The 8,762-nt window shown below is 50.3% G+C and overlaps 1 protein-coding gene across 8 annotated transcripts in view; it reads right to left on the bottom strand.

Moving 5' to 3' along the window:
- The window catches only part of plekha6 (pleckstrin homology domain containing A6), a 206,347-nt gene that overhangs the window by 17,670 nt on the left and 179,915 nt on the right, over positions 1–8,762 (bottom strand). For 6 of the 8 annotated variants that reach the window (XM_033042855.1, XM_033042858.1, XM_033042860.1 and 3 more), the window contains 4 exons: positions 8,272–8,373; positions 6,038–6,152; positions 4,994–5,130; positions 886–1,068 (listed from right to left, as the gene is read on the bottom strand). In XM_033042855.1, coding sequence (XP_032898746.1) covers positions 886–1,068; positions 4,994–5,130; positions 6,038–6,152; positions 8,272–8,373 — 537 coding nt within the window. The remainder of the gene's footprint in view (positions 1–885; positions 1,069–4,993; positions 5,131–6,037; positions 6,153–8,271; positions 8,374–8,762) is intronic. The other 2 variants (XM_033042862.1, XM_033042861.1) reach the window with 2 other exon arrangements.

Raw genomic sequence — 8,762 nt, 5'->3', positions numbered from 1 at the left:
TGGCCTCTCCCCACTGGCTCCCAGTACGGTACAGAATCAACTTCAAGCTCCTCTTATTCGTATACAAAATCATTAACAGGCTTGCCCCCACCTACATCAAAAACCTTCTAACCCACCATTATACCTCCAGGTCCCTCAGGTCGGCCGACTTGGGGCTACCGACTATCCCGCGGTCTAGGTTTAAGCTCAGGGGCGACTGCGTTTTACAGTTGCAGCACCTGGACTGTGGACCAGCAGCACCCCTCTCCTCATCAGGTCTGCCCCCTCCATCGACTCCATCAAATCGAGGCTCAAAAACCTATTTCTACTCCAGAGCGTCTTTTGAGCCCCTCTGAGGGGGCGTATAAACAGTGTATGTATGTATTGTTAGTTGTGTGTACCATTGTATGTAGCACATTAGTACCTGCTCTGATGTACAGCACTTTGGTCAGCGTGAGTTGTTTTTAAATGTGCCATACAAATACAATTGATTGATTGATGATAAGGGAATAACATTTTTAGTGCAAGGTAAAGCCAGCCTTCCTGCTGACTGGATAGCAGGCAATAAAAATCTTTCCCCTGTAATTCAGTATGCGTAATAATAAACTAAACTAAACCAGACTAAATGCTTCACATCACACCCCCGGGCACGATGCAAGTTTGATGATATGAGATACAATGGGACAACTATGCGTCTATCGCACCTCAGGTGGAGCTGGGCATGAAATGGCGTCTCCGGTTTGGCCTCAGACGGAGGTCGGGTTTAGTGCAGAGTGTCGGCCGCTCGCTACCACTTATTTCATGCCTCGGAACCATGAGCAGGAGTGACACAGATGAGGGGGGAAGGGGGGTGGGACCACAAGACTCGGGGAGTGATGAAGACAGGTGGGCTGGCCTGCCGCTTACTGCACTGGCTCTGTCACTCCTCCTCGTGTCCACGGCGGTGGTCATCCCTCTGTCCGCCTGATCCCAGGAGTCGTCGACAGAGTGGGCCCAGAGGCTGCTGTCAGTGGGCAGAGGAGGGACAGCGGGCAGCGGGCCTTGCTGGAGGTAGGACTGCGGCAGGGGAGGTCGAGGCGGCCGCATCTCCTGAGACAAAGTAGAGCGAGCGTAAAGCGTGAAAGAGTAACCGCGCGCGGAGACGGCGAGCAAGTGGAGGAGGTTAGTGTCTGGGAGGACCCCCCCCGCCCACCTCCCCCTGACTTGAGGCTTCGGCCTACAGACTAGGAGATGGACCATTACCTGAAGAACACAAAACGCTGGAGTGAAACCCCTGTCCCACTGTACGAGCTAATTCAAGAGTTCTCCCCGAGTTTCCCCTGATTCGAACTCGGAGATTTACCGTAATGGCCGCTCGTAGGTACTCGGGGCTCTCATGGACATGTTGAAAAATAAAATCTTCACGAGTCTTCCCGAGCTTACCGCGTTTCCCGAGTACCTGCCGTTAGCGTTACGAGCCGCTAAGAGACGTCCCCGAACTCCGACGTACCCGCTACGTACATTCTCCGTGTTTGATTTTTTTTAAAACTCGGGAGAGCTCTTGGGATGAACTCGTACAGTGGGACAGGGCTATAACTCAGCAGGGACAGGCAGCATCTCTGGAGAGAAGAAATGGCTGACGTTTCGGGTCGAGACCCCTCTTCTTCATTTTGTGTCTATCTTTGGTTTAAACCAGCATCTGCGGTTCTTTCCTACACATCACCTGAAGAACCTTTCATCAACTAGAGGTTTCTTGCTTCAGTGGGAATTGTTTCACTATATTAGACTGTTAGGCATTGGTCTAACTTTCATCGCTTTCATGAGGGATAGGAGCAGAATGAGGCCATTCAGCCCATCGAGTATACTCCACCATTCAATCACGGCAGATCTATCTCTCCCTCCCAGCCCCATTCGCCTGCCTTCTCCCCATAACCCCTGACACTCGTACTAATCAAGAATCTATCAATCTCCGCCTTATACTACACAGACATCTGTGGCAATGAATTCCACAGTTTCACCACCCTCTGATTGAAGAAATACTTCCTCCTCCATTCTAAAATTACGTCCCATCTACACTAGTCCCATCTGCCTGCGTTTGGTCCATATTCCTCCAAACCTGTCTAATGTACCATATACATGTCTAAATGTTTCTCAAAGGTTGCGATAGTCCCTGCCTCAAGCTCCTCTGGCAGCTTGTTCTGCACAGCCACCACCCTATGCGTGAAAAAGTTGCCCCTCAGATTCCTATTAAATCTTTTCCCCTTTCACCTTAAACCTATGTCGTCCGGTTCTCGATTCCCCTACGCTGGGCAAGAGACTCTGAGCGTCTGCCCGATCTATTCCTCTCATGATTTTGTACACCTCTACAAGACCACCCCTCGAGTAACTCAGGCCCTCGAGTCCTGGCAACATCCTCGTAAATCTTCTCTCTACCCTTTCCAGCTTGACAACATCTTTCCCGTAACATGGTGGCCAGAACTGAACACAATGCTCTGAATGCGGCCTCACCAACGTCTTATACAACTGCAACATGACCTCCCAACTTCTATGCACAACACTCTGACTGATGAAGGCCAATGGGCCAAAAGCCTCTTTGACCACCCGATCTACCTGCGACTGCGACTTCAAGGAACCATGCACCCGCACTCCTAGATCCCTCAGGTCTATGACCATTCACCCTACCATTCACTGTGTAGGTCCTGCCCATGCTAGACTTTCACTGTCAAACATGCTTCTAAAAATTGGATCCGTTGTGTAGCTGGCACATCTCCAGCCTGGTGGCCAACCCAGGGTCAACTTCTAGGTCTCAATTCATTCCTAACTAGCCAACAGGGAACGACAAACGAGGAAAAACCTTTTCACCCAGAGAGTTGCGAATCTGTGGAATTCTCTGCCACAGAAGGCAGTGGAGGCCAATTCACTGGCTGTACTCAAGAGAGAATTACATAGAGCTCTTAGGGCTAACGGAATCAAGGGATATGGGGAGAAGGCAGGAACGGGGGTACTGATTTAGGATGATCAGGCATGATCATATTGAATGGAGGTGCTGGCTCGAAGGGCCGAATGGCCTACTGCTGCACCAATGTTTCTATGAGATGCCCTGCTATCTGGGACATTTGAAGGTAAAAGGCCAGGCTGCTCCCCTGATCCTTACCCTGGTCCCCGATCTGTTGGTGGAGAATCAAGCAGAAATGAAGCGTAGACAACTGCCAGAAACTCAAGAGAAATAACAAGTAAAAATTCTATCAGACCCAACACTGAAAGACCACAGGAGAGAAAGGGGTGACTTGGACAATTTTGCTCTTCCTACACCTTGTCGGTAAAGAGACAGCAGGTTCTTTCCAGACACATGTAGAGAGTCTCTTGCCCAGAGTAGAGGAATCGAGGACCAGAGGACAAGGGTTTAAGTTGAAGGTGAAAAGATTCAATAGGAAGAGTGGTGGGTGTGTGGAACGAGCTGCCAGAGGAGGTTGTTGAGGCAGGGGCTATCCCAATGTTTAAGAAACAGTCAGACAGGTACATGGACATGAGAGTGGTGAATCTCTGGAATTCTCTGCCACAGAAAGTAGTTGAGGCCAGTTCATTGGCTATATTTAAGAGGGAGTTAGATGTGGCCCTTGTGGCTAAAGGGATCAGTAGGTATGGAGAGAAGGCAGATACAGGATACTGAGTTAGATGATTAGCCATGATTATATTGAATGGCGGTGCAGGCTCGAAGGGCCGAATGGCCTACTCCTGCACCTATTTTTTTATGTTTCTATAGGACGGGTTTGGAGGGATATGGGCCAAATGCAGGCACGTGGGACCAGTGTGGCTGGGACATGTTGGCCCGTGTGGGCAAGTTGGGCCGAATGGCCTGTTTCCACACTCTATGACTGTGACAAAAGGAACTGCAGACGCGGGTTTACCAAAAAGGAGACCAAGTGCTGAAGCAACTCAGCGGGTCAGGCAGAATTTCTGGAGAACATGGATAGGTGACGTTTCAGGTTGAGACCTTTCCCTGAATTTTCAGACTGAAAAAAGGGTCTCGACCCAAAACGTCGCCCATACATGTTCTCGAGAGTCGCAGCCTGACCCGCTGAGTTCCTCCTGCACTTTGTGTCTTTGTTCGGTAAACCAGCATCTGCAGTTCCTCCAGGGATTTCCTCCTCATTAATTTATAACAAGCCGAGTTACCTCAAATTCCCTTTTGTCTGTTTTATATTTCACTTCCTCCTGCTGTTGGTGTCATGTCAGGTGAGATGGTGTCTGGTGAAAAAAGAAATTCGAGGAGGACTTTCGCCCCTCTCTCAAAGAAGGGGGGGGGGGGGGAACTGAGAACTCACAGCCAATCAATGGAGCAAACGTCAAGAGCGGAGAGATTTCAAGTTTAGTCTGGTTTAAGTTTAGAGATACTGCGCGGAAACAGGCCCTTCGGCGCGCCGGGTCCATGCCGGCCAGCGATCCCCGCACACTAATGACCCTGTCCCACTTAGGAAACCTGAACGGAAACCTCTGGAGACTTTGCGCCCCACATAAGGTTTCCGTGCAGTTCCCGGAGGTTTTTGTCAGTCTCCCTACCTGCTTCCACTGCCTGCAACCTCCGGCAACCACCTGCAACCTCCGGGAACCGCACGGAAACCTTGATACCAAGCCGATTAAGCTGCAAACCTGCACGTCTTTGGAGTGTGGGGGTGGGGGAGGGGGGGGGGGAAACCGGAGCACCCGGAACAACAACCCAGGCGGGTCGCGGGGAGAACGTACAGACAAGCAGCACCCGTGGTCGGGATCGAACCCGGGTCTCTGGCGCCACGAGTCAGCAACTCTACCGCTGCGCCACTGTGCCGCCCTCACCGTGAAAAGGCGACGAGCACGAGGGGAACTGGATTGGAGAGCTGGCGGGTGAGAGGGACTTTGAGCAGGGTTGGTGCAGGGCAGATTTTCATTCATATTTACTGGAGTAGAAGACAGGCTTTACAACCCCCCCCCCCCCCCCCCCCCTCCAAACATTGCAGTAAGTGTGGGTCAGGCCGTCCTGAGATGAGTCTCCGCTTACCTCATTGACTGGTTGCTGGGCGGCCATTTGCAATTCGGAGTCGGGCGAGAAGGGGCTCAAGGGGCTGGTGACGCTGTTGGAACTCAGGGGGCTGGCGGGGCTGTTGGGGCTGGAAGTGCCCACCTGGGCATTCGGCACTGCGGAGAAAGGGCAAGCGAAATGTTACTAAAAAAACCAGGGTGAATCGCCACAGGCAATAACCGAAAATAGACACCAAAAACTCAGCGGGTCAGGCAGCATCTCCTGAGGAAAGGAATAGGTGACGTTTCGGGTCGAGACCCTACTCTCCTCTCTGCCACCCCAGAGATGGGGTACTGATTCGGGGATGATCAGCCATGATCACATTGAATGGCGGTGCTGGCTCGAAGGGCCGAATGGCCTACTCCTGCACCCATTGTCCATTGTCTACCTTTCACTCGCTTTAAATTGAATTCCACCAGGTTTCGAGAAGAGTCTAGGTTCGGTTAGGAAGGAACTGCAGATGCTGGTTTACACCACAGTCACAAAAATGCTGGAGTAACTCAGCGGGACAGGCAGTATCTCTTGAGGGAAGGGATGGGTGACAGTCTGAAGAAACGTCACCCATTCCTTCCCTCCAGAGATGCTGCCTGTCCCGTTAGCCCTGAGAGCTATATCTAACTCTCTCTTGAAAACATCCAGTGAATCGTCCTCCACTGCCTTCTGTGGCAGAGAATTTCACAGACTCACAACTCTCTGGGTGAAAACGTTTTTCCTCATCTCAGTCCTAAACGGCCCACCCCTTATTATTAACCTGTGACCCCCCTGGTTCTGGGCATTTTTCCTGCATCTAGCCTGTCCAACCCCTTAAGAATTTGTTTAAGAAGGAACTGCAGATGCTGGAAAATCGAAGGTAGACAAAAGTGCTGGAGAAACTCAGTGGGTGCGGCAGCATCTATGGAGCGAAGGAAATAGGCAACATTGCCTATTTCCTTCACTCCATAGATGCTGCTGCACCCGCTGAGTTTCTCCAGCACTTTTGTCAACCCCTTAAGAATGTTGTGCGTTTCTTACAAGATGGCGTACCATTCTGTTTGAGAGTGTCGGCCGTAACCCGTTCCGGATAGGTCTTCCTCAGGCCCTCCATCACATCCTGGATCTTCCACAGTTCCTTCTGGATGTTCTTGTACCCCAGCTCCACCTGAGGAAGTAACACCGAGCCGTTTACCACCACCACCTCGATACGCAGTCAGTTTTAGCTCCATTAGCTTACGTGGTCGACACAAGGAACGGGGTTATGGAAGGAAGATGGTATTCTTACACAGGGAAAAAAAGGCACAAAGCGCTGGAGTAATGCCCCTGTCCCACTTAGGAAACCTGAACTGAAACCTCTGGAGACTTTGCGCCCCACCCAAGGTTTCCGTGCGGTTCCCGGAGGTTTTTGACAGTCTCCCTACCTGCTTCCACTACCTGCACCCTCCGGCCACCACCTGCAACCTCCGGGAACCGCACGGAAACCTTGGGCGGGGCGCAAAGTCTCCAGAGGTTTCCGTTCAGGTTTCCTAAGTGGGACAGGGGCATAACTCAGCGGGTCAGGCAACATCTCAAGAGAACATGGATAGGTGATGCGTCGGATTGGGGCCCTTCTTCCAGGTCCCCATCCCAAATCGGTCGCCCATCCATGTTCTCCAGAGATGGAGATCACATTGAAATGCAGGAGATCTCTGGCACTTTGTGTCTATTCTTCTCCACTGTAGTTAGACAACAACAGACAAAATCACTTTTGGTTGTGATGGGATGGGTTAGGACACCTAGTATCAAAGATTGAGCAGGAAGAAACTACAGATGCCGAAGATTTGTACCAAAGATGGGCGCAGAGTGCTGGGGTAACTCAGCGATTCAGGCAGCATCTCTGGAGGAAAAGGACGGGGTGACGTTTCAGACCGAAGAATGGTACCGACCCAAAACGCCACCCGTTCTATTTTCTCCAGATACGCCGCCTGACCCCACTGAGTTACTCCAGCACTTTATGTCCAACTGAAGTGCTGGAGTAACTCAGCGGGACAGGCGGAATCTCTGGAGAAAAGGGGGACAGGTGACGTTTCGAGTCGGGACCCCTTCTTCAGACTGGACATGGTGACGTTGTGTATATGGTGTCTGAAGAAGGGTCTCGACCCGGAATGTCACCCATCCCTTTGTCTCCAGAGACGCTGCCTGACCCGCTGAGTTACTTGTGAGGTTATCCACTTTGGTAGCAAAAACAGGAAGGCAGATTACTATCTAAATGGCATTAAGAAAGCAAGTAAGTTTATTGGCCAAGTATTCACATACAAGGAATTTGCCTTGGTGCTCCGCCCACAAGTAACAACATGACATACAGTGACAGTCACGAATGACTCAGAAAACACTAAACATTAACAATAATAATAAAACATTAATGATAATGTCAAGTTGGGAAAAGGGGAAGTACAACGGGATCTGGGGGTCCTTGTACATCAGTCTATGAAAGTAAGTGTGCAGGTACAGCAGGCAGTGAAGAAAGCGAATGGCATGATGGCCTTTATAACAAGAGGAATCGAATATAGGAGCAAAGAGGTCCTTCTGCAGTTATACAGGGCCCTAGTGAGACCACACCTGGAGTATTGTGTGCAGTTTTGGTTCCCTAATTTGAGGAAGGACATTCTTGCTATTGAGGAAGTGCAGCGTAGGTTTACAAGGTTAATTCCCGGGATGGCGGGACCGTCATATGCTGAGAGAATGGAGCGGCTGGGCTTGTACACTCTGGAGTTTAGAAGGATGAGAGGGGATCTCTTTGAAACATATAATATTGTTAAGGGCTTGGACACACTAGAGGCAGGAAACATGTTCCCGATGTTGGGGGAGTCCAGAACCAGGGGCCACACAGTTTATGAATAAGGAGTAAGCCATTTGGAACGGAGACGAGGAAACACTTTTTCTCACAGATAGTGGTGAGTCTGTGGAATTCTCTGCCTCAGAGGGCGGTGGAGGCCGGTTCTCTGGATGCTTTCAAGAGAGAGCTAGATAGGGCTGTTAAAGATAGCGGAGTCAGGGGATATGGGGAGAAGGCAGGAACGGGGTACTGATTGGGGATGATCAGCCATGATCACATTGAATGGCGGTGCTGGCTCGAAGGGCTGAATGGCCTACTCCTGCACCTATTGTCTATTGTCTATTGTCACTCCAGCGCTCCGTGTCTATCTTCGCATGAGAAGATCATTGGTTTAAGATCTCCAAAGGTCTCTCTGTGTGGATGGTTACTGATGAGTGAGTGTACATTGATGGCTGGATGGCAGTGTTACCTGCATTCCCGCGGGATTGTTCAGCTGTTCCCACAAGTCATTGTGAATGATGGACAACTCCATCTTGAGGGCATCGCACTCCATTTTTGTGTTTGCAAAGGCCTGAAACAGGTGTAACGTGCAAAGTAGGACCAGAACACAAGTCAATACATGTCTTCCAAACGCTTCATGCCTAAAGAATGCTCAACAAAGAATCAAATCGCATTTATTGAAGGCAAGTAATGGATAGAACTACAACTGACTCCCGTCATGTGAAGCTGTCAGAAGTTTATAAGTGATAGGAGCAGAATTAGGCCATTCGGCCCATCAGGTCTACTCTGTCACTCAATCATGGCTCATCAATCTTTCCCTCTCGACCCCATTCTCCTGCCTTCTTCTCCCCATAAACCCTGACATCTTTACTGATCAAGAATCTATCTATCCTTAATTGCCTTAAAAACATGAATTGAATTGGCCTTCAAAGCCTTCCGTGGCAATGAATTCCACAGGGC

The sequence above is a fragment of the Amblyraja radiata genome, chromosome 24, assembly GCF_010909765.2.
Source record: "Amblyraja radiata isolate CabotCenter1 chromosome 24, sAmbRad1.1.pri, whole genome shotgun sequence".
Lineage (NCBI taxonomy): Eukaryota > Metazoa > Chordata > Chondrichthyes > Rajiformes > Rajidae > Amblyraja > Amblyraja radiata.
This window is presented reverse-complemented; position numbering and strand designations above follow the sequence as displayed.